The following is a 19146-nucleotide window of genomic DNA, read 5'->3' as shown; positions in this document are numbered from 1 at the left end:
GCTTTGTCATGAAAGCTTCCTTACAACTCTGCTGTTCTTTTTTTTTCAAATAACCTGCTGGTAAATGAGAAGGATGTCACCTACCTTCCATTACAATTGCTCAATTCTCCACACATTTCTAGCAGTGTTTGCCTTATGTAATTTCTGGTGGGATTTGGTACATAAAACTGTTTTAATTGCAAGTTACACTCTTTAAAAAAAAAAAAAAATATATATATATATATATATATATATATATATATATATATATATATATATATATATATTTGGCTGCGCCAGGTCTTAGTTGCAGCATGCAGGCTCTTAGCTGTGGCATGCGGGATCTAGTTCCCTGACCAGGGATCAAACCTGGGCCCCCTGCATCAGGAGCGTAGAGTCTTAACCACTGGACTACCAGGGAAGTCCCACAAATTACACTCTTTATCCACAGAAAACACTGATCCATAAAATGACATTTGGTCCAGTTTAATTTTTTTTGTCTTGAATTGCATTGCCTAATACTAAATGACCCTGATTTTCTGGTCTCATCTGCTTGATATACCTGTGCTCATTCTTTTCCACGTAACCTTTTTGTTTTTAGATCGGCTGTTTCTGGACGTTTTTCTCCACTTCTGTACGGGAAACGTCTACACCACTAGTGGACGAGGGGCATCTTGCCCGGCAGGGTGGCTGAGTGGCCGAGCAGGTGTGCTGGTGTGACCCACAGCGCACCTCCGTGGGGCTCTCCCGGCACATCTCCTGCCCAGCTGTCATGGATGCTGCGCTGCTCAGCAGTTCTGGGCTGACAACCTGCAAACTCATGGGTCTCCCAAGTAGCTTTGTAAACATAAAGTTAAATCATGGCTAGAAAACATCAGTTAACAACTTAGGGAAGCATCACATGAAGAGACAGTGAGAGGCTGTCGCCACCGGGGAGTCAGTGGTGGGCAGCGGTCAGGTTGGAAAGGACAGGAGAACCATCACCTGGTTCTTCACCTTCACCTTTGTGAAAACCCAGGAGGGAAGCACAGCAGGGGAGGGAGGGGGAGGTGTGGGGAGAGACAGACAGACTGACCTGGAATCTAGCTTTGCCTGGAGCCAGATGCAACTTGGGCTTTTTCAGTTTTGTAAGTCAATAAATTCTCTTTTAAATTAAGTTAGTTTAGAGTGGGTTTAACTTGCAACTGAAGAAATCCCAGTAAATGCAGGGCAGCGCCTCCAAAGTTAGTCTGGAACTTCACTGAGCATGAGCAAAGCTCCGTACCAAGAATCCCTAGAAAGGAGAAGAATAACTTGGCAATGGCTGCAGCTTAATGTCATCTGTGGCTTGACTGGACACTGTCAGAAGTCTCTTTGATTTTATTTCAGGAATTTTTACATATTTGCTTTCCATATACCTTTCATATTGACGTGATGAGACAGAAGTACGACATTTTTTTGAACTACTGGAGCCAAATTGTTGCATAAATTTGGGTCAGAATTGCTTTCAGCTGTAAGAGACCGCACAACAACAAACATATTCTCTCTCATCCTCTCCTTCTCTCTCCCCCTCTCTCTCTCTCTCTCACACACACACACACACACACACACACACGCGCACTTCTGGAGGTTGGTGGTTCTAGGGCTCATTCAGCGCTCAGTGTAATTAGGGGGTCAGGCTCTTCCTTCTGCTGCTCGCTTTTGCCCCCCGTGGCAGCAAGACTGCTGCGGGAGTGCCAAGCATGGTGCTCTCTCACCACAGTCAAGAGGAACAAGTGGGGGCCGGGGCAAAATCCCTTCTCCAAGGCCTCCCAACAGGCTTAAGCTGAATTCTCTTTAGCCAGAACTGGGTCACACAGGTACCCTGACTGCGGGAGGGGCTGGAAAAGTGAACATTCAGCAAATAGAAATGAGATTACCGAGACGGATTTAAACCAATCGTGACTTTCCTCAGGAGCTAGCGGAAGGTCCTATCTTTCTTGAGATTAAAGTATCTCCAGTCGCCACCTGCAAAAAAATTGGATTCTGTTAGCAGGGAAGGGGAGTGGGTGGGAAAGGGCAGTGAGTAAGTGACAGGGTCCACCATATAGGGCACACAGGGCCATGTTTACATTTGGCCTCAACCTGGAGGCTGGTTTTGTTCATTTTTGTTTTTAATAGAAATTACCATTTTAATTAAAATGCAGACTGGAGAATTTAGTATATGAAGAGGAAACACTGGGGGCTTAAAATCCTTGAAAACATCAGAATTTAAAGCCAGAGCCTGGGTTTTTAACCGGGTGGTTTACATGAAGCTCCGACACCTAGCATAATGCTGATTGGTTGAGGAAATTTGTTTGTTGAATGAAGGAGCACGTGCCTACCACGGTGATAGCTTTGGGGCTGGTGTGTCAGGAGAACTGAGCTGGTCTGGCTCTGCCACCACTTCCTGTGCGACTTCAAGCTGACCTCTCACAGCTTCTAGTTCTTTCTCAAATGAGGCTTGGCTGGTTGAACTGTGTTTCCCTTCCGTTCTTAAAGGCTTGAGTTCAGATTGCTTTTGACCTCTGTGACCTTCTATTGTTTACTCGTGGGTTAATCTCAGCAGGCAGCATTTCCAGCCAAGCAAAAGCAGTGTCAAAGCAGCAGCGCCGGGCTCAGATGGACAGAGCACAACACAGCCGGCCTCTCCAGGCCGACTGTTTGGAGTAAAGGCCCAAGAAATCAATGTTGCTTAGGTAACACTGTGAGACAGGAGAGGGCGGAAGCGTCACCAACAGGCTCTAGAGGGAGACTCAGTGGCTGCACAGGCCTTGGGAGCACCCAGTTCTGCTGAGCCTCACGCTGATCCAGTTTTCTCTCCGGCCTCAGGGATGATGAGGGCTGAGTCTGTGTCCTGGGTCCTGGCCCCAGATTCCTCAGAAGGCCATCTGGGGGCTTTAGGGGGGATGTGTCAAGATGCTTTCAGGCCGGAACAGATGGGCCTCGAAGGTTGGTTCTGTCCAGCTCCCACCGAAGTCTCTCTTCTCTAATTCATGAGACAGCCCTCAGCACCAGGAAAGTGGCTGAGAAGGGGGCAGAACAGTAAGTGGCAAACCAGCGATGTGAGGGAGGAAGCACAAGACCCCAGGATGGGTAGACGTTGGCCTCGTGTTTAGTCAGAAGCAGGTCCAGGGCTTCCCTGGTGGTGCAGTGGTTGAGAATCTGCCTGCTAATGCAGGGGACACAGGTTCGAGCCCTGGTCTGGGAAGATCCCACATGCCGCAGAGCAGCTAGGCCCGTGAGCCACAATTACTGAGCCTGCACGTCTTGAGCCTGTGCTCCGTAGCGGGAGAGGCCACGAAAGTGAGAGGCCCGTGCACCGCGATGAAGAGTGGCCCCCGCTTGCCACAACTAGAGAAAGCCCTCGCACAGAAACGAAGACCCAACACAGCCATAAATAAAATAAATAAATAAGTTAATTAATTAATTAAAAAAAAAAAAAAAAAAAGAAGCAGGTCCAGAGGCAGGCAAGGAGGAAACCGGGCCCTGGAAGGGCAGCAGCCTCATGACCGGACCCCTGCCTTCCTCCTCTCGGCTGGCTGCACACAGGTCCTGTGAGCTACAAGAGGTGAGGGGTGCCTGGGATGCAGTTGGGGTGTGTGGCTGGAGAGGCGCTGACCGGGGAGAGAGCGTGTGTGTGCACAAACCTCTGAGTAGCTGTGCAGAGGGACAGGCCCAGGGAGCAGGGGCTGAGCATAAGCCCCCAGACCATAAGCCCGAGGGGAGGGGCGTCTCCTGCACGGCTACAGTCAAGGCAGGAGGTGCAACTGGGAGGGGTATCGGAGCTAAGAACCGTTCTGATTCCTTTCTACCCTGAGGCCATGGGATTCTAGAAATTCATCAGGATGGACTCGGTAGAAACTCCAGGTATCATCTTCATAAGAGAGGCAGAAGGAGGGGAAGGAGAGGAAAAAAAGAAAAGCCCACACACAAGTGTACCTTTTTATATAGAATTTGTACAATATATTTCTCTTCATTTGCATATTTTACCCACAACTTAACATCCTTTATACAGGCTGAACTTACTCAGCTGATATAATCAAAATTCTTTCCTTCAACCAAATAAGAAAAATTCAAAATCGTAAACCTGTAAGAAAACAAATTAAAAACGATGATGAAAATAAGTCACTCCTCGTTAGGAACAGCGTCTGTCTGTACAATATACATGGTTTGGAACAGATTTCTTTATAGATTAGGCACATGTTTCCACACCACCTTCATTCCTGCCAGTTTTATCTCATTCCAGGCAGTCCCGCCTAAGAAGGATCAGAGGGATGTTGGTCTTGATGGAAATCGCGCGTTTGGATGCTGCTGGCCCAGCTGGGGACCAGGGGAGCGGGGCCTGGCTCAGCGGCGCCACCCAGTGGCTGGAAGCAGAGGCGGATGGGATGCAGGGGAGCTGGGCCAGGCAGGGCCAGGAGAGAGCAGCAGTTGTGTGTGAAGGGGAAACCGAGGCTTATTCTGTGCAAACTGAACAGAGAGACCAGAATACCAAGGGTGGTGTACAGAGAGAAGCTATGAGGAGTCCAGCGTTTATTTACAGTTTATCTTCCAGGCGGGAGGATGGGGAGCAAAGCTGGTGGCTGCTGGCAGTCTGAGGCACGGAGGGCTGTCGGGGAGGGGGGAGCATGGCGAGGGTAAGCAGTGAGTGCACCATCTCCGTGTTGACCTTCCGTGGAGCCCCTCAGTGAGCCCAAGCCCGCAGTAGGGACCTCTCCTCCCAAGCACAGCGCTTCTCTGTGATTTCCCTCCTCACTGTGAGACCCACCCGGGTCTGGGTGGTACGGAGCGTAGGCCCTTCTCTGGGGACGCAGGCAGAGCAAAAGATGAGAAAGCGGCTTCTACCAAGCCAGTGGCGCCTCACACCTCAACACCGTGGGACACCGGGCCAGGCCCGGGCCTTTCCGACGCCAGGGTGATGGGCTTCAGGTCACTGAGCTTCAGGACCTGTCCTGTTTGTTTCTGTCTCCTTTGAATTCTTCCCTCCATAATGGCTCCATATGCAGCTTGGGGCTGGGCTGAGAATCCAATTCCAGGGCTGCAGAAGGTCGCTGCACCTTGGCCTCCTGACCCAGAAGGCAAAAGTGCTCTTGTGGTGAGATGCTCCTGGGACCAGAAGTCTTGGGCCCTGCAGAGGGGGCTTCCGAGGCCATGGCAGTACTGATCTGCTCAACTTGGCCCTGGCTATGATGAGCCTTCCTTGGGTTTGGCCCTGTGTGGGGGGGACATGCTCGGGCCCAGACCCCCACCCTTAAATGGCAGCTGGCTCAAACATTCTTCAAGTGGCGAGTCCCACTGAGGCTTATCCACGGCACACGTGCCAACCCAGCCTCACACTCCAAAGCGTGGCTTTGGAAAGAGAATAGTAATCAGCACTTCAGGGCAAGACTACAACCACAAAAAAAAAAAGGTGGAAAACAGCATTCACTAGAACTAATGTAGTTATTGCCAGACAAGTGACAGCCAAATAACCACGGAGAGTCCCAGAGGTGGACGTGATGGATTACCACGACCGTGGAGCAGAAATACAATCATGTGGTTTTGTTTGTTTGTTTTTACTTCTAAAGTAAGATATCCTCTGATTACACTTCAAGTCTTTAGGTACAGAAGCTAAAGAGTATTCTTCAAGTTCTGCTACTTTGACACAAACCAGTTTGTCCCCCTGAATGACCGATCCACTGGTCATGCCCCCGAGCCTCTCTCAAGGGAGTTGGTGTGGTTCTTTCTAAGAACATGAGGTGGGAACCGAAATATGTTAAAACAACAACTAAAACAACGCGGCTGTGCTGGGAGCAGTGCACAGGCGGACGTGCACGGCGGCCTGCTGACTGTTCCCAAGGGCACTTTTTCTCACCAAGGATCTCTCCGGGATGGCCGAGGCTATGCAGGGGGCCAGTGCGGCAGTGGGTTCCGTACTGAATGGTGGGGACCAGGTGGCAGCCCCGAGCGGCTCTCACTGGTTTTGGTTTGGATGACCCAGTCTCAAGAAGCAAAAGCAAAAGAGGAGCTCCCAGGCTGCTGCTGGAGGTCCTGCTGAGAAAGGTGGCCCAGGGCAGACCCTGTCTTCCTCTGAAGGTCAAGTGCAGGCAGTTCCAGCTCAACGGAGACAGAGCCCTTGCCAGAGCAGCTGCAGCCAGGTCTTCTTGGGGCTGCGGCTTCTGCAGGGACAGACCCTGGAGGAGGCTGGCCTCTGAACAACCTTCTCAAGGGCCTGCTGCCTGCCCTTTCTGAATAATTTTGCACTGGTCTGCTTATTCTCACATGCTATGGTACGTGCGGGTGCCGGGCCTGTGACACGGGAAGTTCTCGGAGACGTGGCAGCTTGGCATTCTAGTTGGGGTGGAAGGGGGAGCTCAAGGAGAGCCAGGCACCGACGCCACAGGAATCTTCCCGAATGAGTTTAGGCATCTGCTCTAAGGTCCTTGTGGACAGATTAGCTAGTTCCATGCACACCATACCAAGGGCTAACACTCAACGTTCCAGAGGCGGGTGGCCTTGTTTGGGTAGTTGATGGCCAGGCTGATAGCAGCAATGTTCTGCAGAGCCTGTGGAGGGAGAAAGAGTCATCACCAATGTCAAGGACCGGTCACCTGCTGGGTCACTAACTGCTGACAGAACAAGACCCTCAGCTGAGCACCTGAGGGGGGCAGGGGAGAGGCAGACGCGAGCCAGATGTGGTTCCCCTCAGCAGGGGGACCACAGTCTAGAGTGAAAGACAAAGCTAGCAAGAAAGACCACATGGAAACTCCAAATGTAGGCAGAATCATCACTGTCCCGAGAGAGGAGCAGGGGCAGTTCTGCGGGCTCAGAGGACACATCTGCGGGGGGTCTGGGAAAGCCGTTTAGGGAATGGGGACAGCAGCACAAAGGTGCAGAAGGGAAGAAACAAACAGCCAGTGGGGGGCCCCCCCGGAAGCAATGCTGGGAAGGCAGAAGCCCTGGAGCCAGGCCAAGGCTGGTCTCCAAGCCAAGCCGGGGCGGGGGGGGGGGGGCGCTGGGGAAGGAAGAGGTGGAAGCAGGGAGAAGAGGCAGAGCGCCGGTCCAGCGAAGCGGACAGGCTGTAGGGAGGGCCAGAATGAGGATGAGGAGACGGGACACAGCGGCCGGCGAGAGGCAGGAGCCAACAGGGATATGTGACGCTAAGCTTCCGGTGTCAAAATGGTCAAATGTCAAGACTTCACTGTGTGAAATCTTGGGACACCACGGGTGGTGATGGCAGGGCTGGCAGGCATCTGTCGGGAGGGGAGGGAGTTTTCACTCGGCCTTCGGGTCTCAGGACAATTCACCCAAACCCCTCTGTAGTGGATGGGGGAAGCCTGCTTCTAAGCAGGCACTCTGACCCCTTCTTGTAGGAGGACCGCAGGTTCACTGAGAAAACTTGCCAGGAACAGAGCGCAGGGCGCTGGCCGGGAGTCCCCGCTGGATGTCCCCTCAAGTGAGACCGCGGGCCAATCTTTCCCTTCTCTGAGCCTCAGTGTCCCCATCTGTCCACCGTGGACGCAGCCCACACGCTCTACGATGTTCAAGGAGTCTGCGAGCCTAAGGTTCTCAAAATGTAGTCTGGAGCCTGCGGGTTCCCCAGACCCTTTCAGGGGCTCCGCGTAGTGAAAACAATTTTCATAATAATACCGAGACATTATTTCTCTTTTTTCACTTTCATACTCTAACGAGTATACAGTGGAGTTTTCCGGAGGCTACTGTGTGATAACAGAACAACTGAAAGCAGAAACAGATCTGTGAATCCAGCTGTCTTCTATTAAGGCAGACATTAAAGAGATCTGCAAAAATGGAACACAACGCTACCCTTCTCAAAAATTATTTTGTTTTGAAAAATACCGTTGTTTTTCACAACTGTAGTACTAAATAGAATGAGATTATTTTAAAAAACAAATTGAGAAGTAAGTGTTTAGCATGTAATTTCTAACTTAATTTCTAAATTTAAAATCTAATTTAATTCCTAAAGGTATATATCAATATATATAACGCACATAAACAAAAGCTTTTGGGGATCCTCAGTAATTTAAAAGCGTAAAGGGGCCCTGAGACCCAATAGCTGTCAGAGAGGAGTTCTCCTACCAGGGAAGAAAGTTACATCCAAAAATATCTGAAATCTAAAACTCTATGGAAACTTCAGGGATCGGCCAAACTATAAATTTAAGGCACTGGTTGTTCTGGTCTAAAAGCCACAAATTCTTGCTAGTGTCTACTGACCCCACAGTTTAATACGAATGACACTGATAAATGGGGCTCCGCTGCTCTCTGTGACACCAGCAGGAAGTGGCCGACTCGGAACAGAGCCCCGTGTAAAGCCGGGGTGGAGCCTGCACGGGTGCCGGGGGAGGTTCGGCCGCCTGGGGAGGGCGTACCTGCGCCGCGCAGCGCAGAAGGTGGTCGTCGGTGGTTAAGGCCAGCAGGTAATCCTGCAGCAGGCCGAGCTCCTGCGGAAAGAGCGGAGGGCAGCTGTCAGAGGCCACCTGCTAGCGGACACCCACCCACGACCCACGACCCACGGCCCCAGAAGACTCGGGTGGGACACTGCTGCCCACTCCGCCGGGCATCTCACTGCCTGCTTTCCTTGGGAGCCACAGAAGGAGCGGGACGGGGGGAGCCAGGTGTCCTGACTCTCCACAGTCTCCTCACTATAAAACAAGGGCTTAAGCTAAAGAGCTCTGAAAGGCCCTTTCATCTCTCACAGTCAATGAGTCTATTGTGCTGAGGGGAGGGAAAAGAGGAAGAAGAAAGAACCCGTTGGTTTATTTTCCCAAACTCACTGCTGTCAAGGGTCGATCCAGGGCAGTTTCCTTCCCCCTTTGGCATCAGGCCTGAGCAAACAAGCAATCTCAGGGAGGGCCTGGCTCCCTGGGGCGGGAGAGAGGGGAACCCCAGGCCCCAGGCCACGCCTGCCTCCCTGTGCGGGTTTGCCAAGCCTTCATGACACCCCGGGCTCTCAGAGGGCTGTGACCTGAGGCCCAGCGCTGGCCCCAGGTGGTGGGGAGGCAGGACAGGCCCTCACCTGGGCGCGGTTCTCAGTGACAAAGAAGAGCTCGGTGAGGGCGCGATGCAGGGGCAGCAGGATGCCAGGCTGTGTCACGTCCTCAAACAGGCTGTACTCCATTTGGGTGAAGAGCTGCCACAGGGGCTTCAACAGCATGAGGTCACAGAGGTCGCTGTGGGAGAGGGGTACGGTTTGCCGGGATCACGCCCATCAGACGTCAGACAGACAGAGGGTAGTTGCCAGGCACTGCAGCTCCAACGCTCCCCGCCCCCCCCATCCAGTAAAGGCAGGACAAGACAGTTCCAGTCACCTCACACCCCCCAAAACAGCCCAAAATATTCACCAATGGCAAATAAAAAAAGGGGCAGCATCTCAACTTCAAACCAGGACTCCGGGGAAAAGGATATCCTTGAGCACATTCACGTAAATCAACTGCACATCTTTAAAAATGGTTGTTAAAAACTTGCAGTGACAGCGGAAAAAATCTCAAGATAAATGTTAAGTGGAAAAGAGCAAGATATACAACATAAAATGTAAAAATTTAAAAACTGTATATATAGTATTGTGTGACCATATTAAAAACAATAGTAAATAAACATATCAAAAATGTTATCAGTGGCTGTCCCTGTCAGTTTTCTAGATTTTCTACAATGCTCATTGCTTTAATAATCAGAAAGGAAAAAAAAAACTGATTTAAAAGATAACAGCAACCACTGTTATGATCTTAGGCTCATAAAAGAAGAAATATGCTTATAAAAAGTTGCTCAGGCCAGAAGTCTTTCTAAGTAATGCAGAATCCTTCTCACTAGACAGAGACTGCACTGAAGTTTTTTTTACTCAGAGGGAGGTTGTACGTTAATTCCAGTTCAACATCCTTCAGAGGAGAAACATGTTTCTGGGACTTACGACATGATTTTATACATTTATAATCTTAAATTTTGCTTTTTCTCTTTAATATATGATTTTTAAAAGAATTCTGTACATTTAAGTATAATCTTGGGGCCAATCACTTTCTCCCAGAGGAATAAGTCTTCGTAAAGTAAACCAATGGGAAAATGAGGTTTGATTTAAAGAGACAGCTTTACAGCTGAGTTTTCAGGAAAGCACTAGAGTGGGAGGTAAAATGCACCTGCACGGCTCACATCTGTGGCAGAACTTAGGCAGTTCTTCTGCTGGCCATCCTTCCCCTGGGGGCTGCCTTTCCCCTCTGCCCCCTCCAGTCTCGGCCCCTGGGACCGAGAGGCTGTGGGAGGGTCCCTACGGGAAGGAGGGTAGGCGATGGCCAGCACACTGCAGGAATGCATCCACAATGCGGCTAGGAAGGGCCCTCCGGTCTGAAGACAGTAGAGATGGGACACGTTTCATACACATGACTCAACCAGACAGTTCTCCCTGGAAGCCGCTCTCACAAGAACAGAACTAAGCCCCGTGGGCCAAGTGACCCCTGATGTCTGCGTATGAGGACACAGTGGTGGCAGCCATCATGCCCAGCTTTCCCCCTCTCCCTCCCTTCTGCCAGCCTGTACATAGACTGACTACACGAGTCATCACTTTCTCTTTCCTGACTTGGAGAGTCCTTTATTTTTTGAATAACAGCTCCATATTACACGACGAGACACCATGTTACTTTGAGTATCATCACTCCACTCTGACTAGCATTCTGTGAGTCTGTGTGCCTTAAAAATGCCGGAAAAGGGTGCACTGAACTCCTGACACATGGGGGTCTAAGCAAGGAGGGTAGGGACTGAGTGCATGGATGATGTGTGTGGCACAGTCACCAATGCCTTCCCTCTGAGACTCTTATGTCTTCAATCCCCAGTTCCATTCAACACTCTACTGGAGGTCCCAGCTAATGCAAAACGGCAAAAGGGAAAAGTTTCTAAGGATTGAGAGAAAGAAATAAAGCTTACTATTTGTAGATTAACATGACTGTGTGCCGAATAATCTGCATATATACTTAGAATTAACAAACAGAGCAAGGTCACTGGATACAAGGGCAACACATGAAAAGTAATTATATACCAGCAGAAACAATTAAAAAGCAAAAAATTTAAATACCAATTACAATTGCATCAGAAACATTAAATACCTAGGAATAAATCTAACAAAATGCTGTGCAAGTCCTCTACATAGGAAACTATAAAACATTACTGAGACCTATACAATGGAGGACTGTGTATTAGAGAACTCAATATTCTTAAGACCTTGGTTTTTCTCAAATTGATCTAAAGAGTCCATCAAAATCCCGTCAGGTGAGAGAGGTGCACTCGTGTGTGTACAGAGAAAAACAAACTAATCAGGAACAAGACAAGGATGCCCACTCTTGCCACTTCTATTCAGTATAGTACTGGAAGTCCTAGCCAGAGCAATTAGGCAAGAAAAAGAAATAAGAGGTACTTAAATTGCAAAGTAAGATTGTCTCTGTTTGCATATGCCATGATATCATATATAGAAAATCCTAAGGACTGCAACAAAAAACTGTTAGAATAAATAAATTCAGTAAAGTTACAGGATACAAAATCAATATAGAAAAATCAGTTGCATTTCTATACACTAACAATGAACTATCAGGAAGAGGAATTAGGAAAACAATCCCATTTACAATAGGATCCGAAAAATAAAATACTTAGAAATAAATTTAACAAAGGAGGTGAAAGATCTACACTGCAAACTATAAAACACTGATGAAACAAATTGAAGAAGATAAAAGTAAATGGAAAGATATTCTGTGTTCATGGATTGGAAGAATTAATATTGTTAAAATGTTCATAGTACTCAAAACAACCTACAGCAATCCTTATCAAAACTCCTATGGCATATTCCACAGAAATAGAAAAAACAATCCTAAAATTTATATGGAACTACAAAAATACCCAAACAGTCAAAGCAATCTTGAGAAAGAAGAACAAAGCTGGAGGCATCACACTTCCTGATTTTAAACTATACTATAAAGATAGAGTAATCAAAACAGTATGGAGTTGGTATTGGCATTAAAAAAAGACATATAAAGCAATGGAACAGAACAGAGAGCCAAGAAATAAACCTATGAATATATGGTCAATTAATTTTTGACAAAAGTACCAAGAATATGTAATGAAGAAAGAATATTCTCACCACTCAATAAATGGTGTTGGGAAAACTGGATATCCACATGCAAAAGAATGAAACTGGACCCCTATCTTACCATACACAAAAATCAACTCAAAATGGATTAAAGACTTGAATGTAACATGTGAAACTGTAAAACTCCTAGAAGAAAACATAGACTGTAAGCTCCTTGACATTGGTCTTGGCAATTTTTTTTTTTTGGCCATGCTGAACAGCATGCAGGATACTAGTTCCCTGGCCAGGGATCAAACCTGCGCCCCCTGAAGTGGGAGTGCAGAGTCTTAAACACTGGACCACCAGGGAAGTCCCCTTAATATTCTTTTTCTTTTTTTTCGGCAATGATTTTTTGGATTCGATATCAAAAGCAAAAATAGACAAGTGGAACTACATCAAACTAAAAAGCTTCTGCACAGCAAGGAGAACAATCAACAGAGTGAAAAGGCACCCTATGGACTAGGAGAAAGTATTTGCAAATCATATATCTGATAAGGAGTTAATATCCAAAATACACAAGGAACTCATATCATTCAATAGCAAAAAATAACCCAATTAAAAAAATAGGCAGGGCTTCCCTGGTGGCGCAGCGGTTGAGAATCTGCCTGCCAATGCAGAGGACACGGGTTTGAGCCGTGGTCTGGGAAGATCCCATATGCCGCGGAGCAACTGGGCCTGTGAGCCACAACTACTGAGCCTGCGCGTCTGGAGCCTGTGCTCCGCAACAAGAGAGGCCGCGAGAGTGAGAGGCCCGCGCACCGCGATGAAGAGTGGCCCCCGCTTGCCAAAACTAGAGAAAGCCCTCGCACAGAAACGAAGACCCAACACAGCCAAAAATAAGTAAATAAATTAATTAATTAAAAAAAAAAAAATAGGCAAAGGACCTAAAGAGACATCTGTCCAAAGAAGGCATACAAATGGCCAACAGGTACATAAAAAGGTGTTCAATTATCACTACTCATCAGGGAAATGCAAATCAAAACCACAATGAGATATCACCTCCCCTGTGTTAGGATAGCTGCCATCAAAAAGATAAGAGAAAACAAATGCCGGCAAGGATGTCGAGAAAAGAGAGAACCCTTGTGCACTGTTGGTGGGAATGTAAACTGGTACAGCCACTATGCAAAACAGTATGGAGGTTCCTCAAGAAATTAAAGCTAGGACTACCAAATGATCCATCGATCCCACCTCTGGGTATACCCAAAAGAAATGAAATCATTATCTCAAAGAGATTATCAGTACTCCTATGTTCATTGCAGTATTATTCCTAATAGCCAATGTCTGGAAATAATGCCTGTCAATGGACGAATGTTTAAAGAAAATGTGGTGTATATATACATAATGAAATATTATTCAGTTATGAGAAAAAAGGAAATCCTGCCATTTTCGACAACACAGATGAACCTGGAGGGCATTATGCTAAGTGAAATAAGCTAGATAAAGAAAGACAAATACTGCATGGTATCACTTTTATGTGGAATCCAAAAAAAAGTCAATCCTATAGAAACAGGGAGTTAGAATGGTGGTTGCCAGTGGCTGGGAAGTGGGGGAAATGGGGAAAGGCTAGTAAAAGGGTATAAACTTTCAGTTACAAGATGAATAAGGTCTGAGTATCTATTATACAACATGGTGACTGTAGTTGATAATAGTGTACAATACTATAACACATAACAGAAATTTGCTGAAAAGCAAATTTCAGCAAGAGGGTGAAATTTAAGTGTTGTCACATACCACAGAAAAAGGTAAACATATGAGGTGATGGATGTGTTAGTTAACTCGATTGTGGGAATCCTTTCACAATGTATAATGTATTATGTATCAAATCATTACCTTCTACACTTTAAATACATTACAATTTTATTTGTTAATTACACCTCAATAAAGCTGGGGGGGAAAAAAGAAATAAACTAATTCTAAAATTTACATGGACATGCAGGGTAAAACTAGCCAAGACAATCTTGAAGATGAAGAACCAGTTGAAGGATTTATACTGCTAGATAACGTAAATTTGCTATAAAGCTACAATATCTAAGTGTGGTACTGGCACAAAGATAACCAAAAAGACCAATGGAACAAAAGCAACCAGGGATGGATCCATGTGTATATGGACACCTTCTCTGTGATGAAGATGGCACTGGAGTGTGGTGAGGGGAAAGGTGGGCTTTTGAGTTAAGTGGAGATCCATGTGAGAAAAAGCAAAGCACGACCCTACCCTTCAAATCATGCACTAAAATTCATTCCATGTGGATTGTAGACCTAAATATGGAAGAAAAAATAATTAAGCTTTATCTTCATGACCCCAAGGTCAAGTAAGGCAAAAATTTCCTAAATAGGACAATGAAAGCTCTATCATAAAGGAAATGAGTGATGAACTGGAAGACATTAAAATTAGAAACTTCTTTTCATCAAAGACACCACTAACAGAGTGAATGGCAAGCCCCGAAGTGGGGGGAGATATTCACAATACAAATACCCAGCAAGGGACTCGTATCCAGAAGGCAGCTTACCTGTGGGTGCAGCAGCGCACGATCCTCAGGAGTAGGTGGATGGCTTTTAACCGCTGATGACCAGTCTGGCGACAGGCCACGCCCACCAGCCATTCCCAAATTTTGGCCAACGGGAGGTGCGGCACAACTCTTTCTTCTGACAGCATCTGCTTCAGAATCTCGAATCCTGGCAACCCCCACACACAGAGACATTTAAAAACTGTAAACTGCTCAAGTTTTAACGAATAGGAGGAAACCACTGTGATCATTTACATTTCGCCTGAAATTATGCCTTATGTAAAAGCAACATAGGAACACTTTCAGTTCTTCCTTTTTGCAGAATGCCCTGGCAAATTTTAAGAGAACAAGCATCTTTCCTAGGTCCTGACAGATGGCTCTTTAGAAGTTACAACCTGCCCAACTCCAGTACATTCACGAGTGACGTGCGTGGGCCTTGTGAGACAAATTCGTTGAAGTCTCAGAGAAAAGTACCTGGTTTGATTTTACCAAAGATCAGTGACATAATGGCACCGACCCCCAGAGTGTCCCGGGCCGGGAGATCATGCAAACGGAAAGACCAGAGCACACACCTGTCTGGAATCGCCCCAGGTGCCCAGCCGTCACAGTGAATTTGTAGCCCCACTCGGTGTTGCTCATGTCAGAGGTGAAGCGGTAATACAGAGTATCTCCTGGGGCACACAAGAATCAGAAACAGGTCAGGACACTGCAGCAACAGGGAAAGGCAAGTGAGCGCTTTCCACTGAAACAGATTCAACACAGTTTTAAATCCTTCAACAATTTCCCTTCTAGGTACTTAACGTTAAGAGTCTGTATAACTCAGTATTTATTTACTACCTGGAAGCTCAAAATCTTTCCATTTCTGTTGAGACCCACTGAAGTTGTGTCGATCCTGCTGAAAGTCACCGCTGCTGGACATGGCTAGCTCGTCACAGCCTTCCTCTGTATTGCACTGAGGATCGAATTTGATTGAGAGGTAGATTGCACCAGGAATGTGAACTTTATCCTAGGAGGGGAAACAAGGACACTCCTGTCATCGCTGGCCACTGGACAGTGACTGAGGGCTTCCTTGTGCCAATCCTGCAGTTAAGACTGGGCATGTAAGAAGGGGTGAGTCACAGCCCCTGCCCTCCAGGAGCTCTCGGCCCAGCTGGGTCGGGGAGCACGCACATGGCTGCAAACACGGCAGGAAGCACCCTGTGCAGCATGGGGCACAGCTCGAGGGGGGGGGGGCGGGGAGGGGAGGCGAGGGCAGAAAAGAGTCCCAGTGAAGGGATGTTTGGGTTGCTGTGGAGACTGGGGGCACAGGAGCAGCCTGTCCAGGAGGAAGGAATGGCAGGAGGCAGGTGACAGAGAGACGAGCACCTGGGGGTGCATTCCAGGCAAAGGAAAGAGCACTGACTGGAAAGCCTGATGTGTTCAGGGAATAACAGGAGCTTGATGTGTCTGAGGTACAGGTTGAGCTTTGTGTGCACAAATGCTTGGGAGATGGGGGCAGGGGTGACATGATCCTGGAGAGGCCAGCAGGGACAGATGCAGAAGGCTTTGTGTGCTAAAATGAAGCGTTGAGACTTGTCTGGACAGCAGGGGGAGCCCTGGAAAGACCGTAAGCAGGAGAAAGCCTAGGTTAGGTTTGTGCTGTACCAGGATCACTGTGACAGCTGGTGTGCAGGAAGGCCAGGGCTGGGGCAGGCCAGCAGTGGGGGATCAGAGAGCAGCAGCGGGAAGGACCCAGGGGAGGGGAGGAGTCCAGGCAGCGGAGAAGGTAAGGTGATCGCTCTGAGGCAGAACTCGCTAGCTCACTAGGTGTGTCTATGTGGGGCTGGGGGAGTGGGGACAGAGCCTAGGAGCCAGGGAAGAAAAGAGGCTTAGAAGGTAGAGAGTGAGGAGGTTTATTCTTCTGCAAAACGAAACCTCAGCTGGCAACAACCATATCCTGGATTAGTTTCTCTATCACCCACCACTGTGGCCATAGGCCGTCACCTACTCAGAACAACAGCTCCAACATTTTGAAAAGAGATGAAGAAATGCAAGCAGCACTAGGTCAGTGAGGATAACTGAGGCCGCCCCCCTCCTGCCTCATCCAAACTCCTGCATCTCTCTGTCCACGTACAGAGTTAAGGATGGAAGAGATGAGGCTTTTCAGTTCTGGGTAATTAAACAAAGGGGTGGGAGACTCCAAGGTGTGGCCAGGTCATCAGGAGATGGACAGAGTGAGGGCTGAACCCAGACCCACACTCAAAGTCTCTGCCAGAGACACCAAGGCCTCACTCTCAGGAGCTTGCTGCAGGAAGAGGAATCTCTCCTCCAGGGCCGGGTGGCCCCTTGCTTTCTATTAAAACAAGGTCAGGAGAAGAGAGGACTTGTTTGTATAGATTCCCGGGACTGGCTTCAGGGAGGCAGACTGCTGCTGAGACCACGGGAGCACTTTTTAGGCCATGTCTGTCCAGGCAGAAAGAGCAGCAGCGGGAGTTGATGAGATTCATGCTACTCAGCAACCCTTGCAGGTCCTGCCAGCTGCGTACCCTGAGGCTGGGCGAGTCTGGCCGACCCTGGATCGTACCTCAAAGTTGGTGTTGTTGTTGTACGGGTGTTTCGACTCCCTCACTTGCACCTCCATTCCTGGCTCCTCCATGAATTGGCAGGCAGCCAGGGCCATGGTGCCTAGCATGTTCTCTCGGCAGCCCTGGAGCACCTTCTGCAGTATCTGGTGGGACACAGGCAGGAAACATGGGAAGATGGTGACAAAACTTTGTAGTTCAGCTAGAAGACTGTGCCCAGGGCTCCTGAGTTCTGCTATGTGGGTCCCCTGGTTCTACACAGAAGGAAGTAGAAGAGATGCTTCCAGCCCTGTGAAAGTTTGCTAACCCAGCACTACTTCAAAAGACCAAGTTGAAGATCTGATTTAAAAACAAAACAAGAGATGATCACCACTTGTCAAGTTGAAACTTAAAATTAGAGCACTGGAGACTTTCCTGGCAGTCCAGTGGTTAGGACTCCGTGCTTCCACTGCAGGGGGCACGGGTTTGATCCCTAGTCAGGGAACTAAGATCCCACATGCCGCACGGTGTGGCCAAAGAAAAAGAAAAATAGAGCACTGGACTTAAGAGAATGCACAGACTCTGGTAAGACCCCACGTCTGCCACCCAGAAGCTGGGAGCCTTGGACAAGCCTCCTGGGCTTGATTTCTTCACCAATAAAACTCTCTGGGTCACAACGTAACACAGGTGTAAGTGCTGGCAGAGTGTCTGACCTGAGGTAGACATTCTAGAAACCATGGTTTTAAACAGAAGACGTAAACCTTCCTGGAAGGCTTCCTGTATTACGGGAACAGGCTGTCAGAATCATAATTAACCCTCTCTCCCAGACTTCACACTGTGTGAGACCCTAGGGGACATGAGAAGAGACAGGCTAGCAAGGAGAGTTAGACTCATAAGTCTGAAAACAAAAAAGGAAAACTGCAAGGGCAGGTTTTGTGGGATCGTTACATCAAACACTCTCTGAGCACCAAGTCTGCCTAGGCCATGAGCTCGGCTCCAGGCCAGTACTTGGGAGAGTTTAACAGCGACCTGACCCTGCCTTCGTTGCGTTCACACCTGTCAGGGGGCTGTACAGCCACACAGGTAACCTCACTCCCGGAAGGCACTCACTAGAGGAAGCCTATTCAAACCCCCTGGCGGGGGGCTGGGAGGGACACAGAGGAGGAGCAAGTGGGGTGAGTGCCCAGCCCGGCTGCCTAATTACCTTTTCCCACTGGTGCTTTTCTTCCAGCTGCATGAACATATCCAGAATGTAGGTCATGTGGGCAGGGCCGCTCAGGTCCAGGATGTCCTCGCTCACCGGCACGTGCCCCGGCCACTCGGCGAGCAAGGACGCGAGCACATGGCGGGCGTACAGGACTGCTGTGGCCTCGTTCACGCGGAAGAGGTAGTCCCGCACGGCCCTCTTGCTCTTGCAGTTGAGCTCTTTGTGCAGGAGGGCGGCGCTCTTGCTGCGCCGCTGCTTGGCGTAGCTCTGCTGCAGTTCACTCTCCGTGCTGGAGATCAGCTTCTGGGTCACGGGGTTTGACTCCGTGGTGGCCTGGTCACAGCGTGCGGGCCGGGACTGCAACCCAAAGACCAGTGTCACAGAGGCCTGGCCTGCTCACAACTGGGGTGGGGACGGGAGGGACACCTTGCTTCCCAGGTGGGGCGACATACCAAGCATGGTAAGATAATCATGTCTGTATCCACAGCTTTGGCGCTCTGCTCGTCCAGTCTCAGACTCCTGCTGGGCTGCCACCTCTGAGCCAGGGTCCGTATCCTTTCATCGGTGGTGAGCTCATCCCCGTCAAACCTGAAGAGAAGGAAGGAACACAAAGTTGGGCACCTGAGTTACAGAAAGGCAAGAGTTTAACCTGCAGTGAAACTTGCAGAAATGCCGATCCGAGTTATTTTCCTGTTATTTTGCAATTACGTTATTACATTCCATATTTCGCACGCTAGATTCACAGTGTTCATCTATTCGTGCATGCAAATGTGCACACGAACGTGCACGCGTGCCCATGTGCCCACAGCAGAGATGCAA

The 19146-nt window shown here is 48.6% G+C and overlaps 1 protein-coding gene and 1 non-coding gene across 3 annotated transcripts in view; both read right to left on the bottom strand.

Moving 5' to 3' along the window:
- Positions 1-327: 327 nt before the first annotated feature.
- On the bottom strand, positions 328-400 carry TRNAR-CCU (transfer RNA arginine (anticodon CCU)). Its single transcript has one exon. It is a non-coding gene; the product is annotated as a tRNA-Arg (tRNA).
- Positions 401-3921: 3521 nt separating this feature from the next.
- The window catches only part of ZZEF1 (zinc finger ZZ-type and EF-hand domain containing 1), a 115598-nt gene continuing 100373 nt past the window's right edge, over positions 3922-19146 (bottom strand). For both annotated transcript variants that reach the window (XM_057536293.1, XM_057536294.1), the window contains exons 47-55: positions 18780-18915; positions 18325-18684; positions 17144-17287; positions 15418-15586; positions 15153-15251; positions 14584-14749; positions 8993-9146; positions 8346-8417; positions 3922-6524 (exon numbers count right to left, since the gene is read on the bottom strand). In XM_057536293.1, the coding sequence (XP_057392276.1) occupies positions 6444-6524; positions 8346-8417; positions 8993-9146; positions 14584-14749; positions 15153-15251; positions 15418-15586; positions 17144-17287; positions 18325-18684; positions 18780-18915 (1381 nt within the window). In that variant the 3' untranslated portion in view covers positions 3922-6443. The remainder of the gene's footprint in view (positions 6525-8345; positions 8418-8992; positions 9147-14583; positions 14750-15152; positions 15252-15417; positions 15587-17143; positions 17288-18324; positions 18685-18779; positions 18916-19146) is intronic.

The sequence above is a fragment of the Balaenoptera acutorostrata genome, chromosome 20 (assembly GCF_949987535.1).
Source record: "Balaenoptera acutorostrata chromosome 20, mBalAcu1.1, whole genome shotgun sequence".
Lineage (NCBI taxonomy): Eukaryota > Metazoa > Chordata > Mammalia > Artiodactyla > Balaenopteridae > Balaenoptera > Balaenoptera acutorostrata.
Note: the sequence above shows the minus strand (reverse complement) of the source record. Positions and strands in the feature narration are given on the sequence as shown.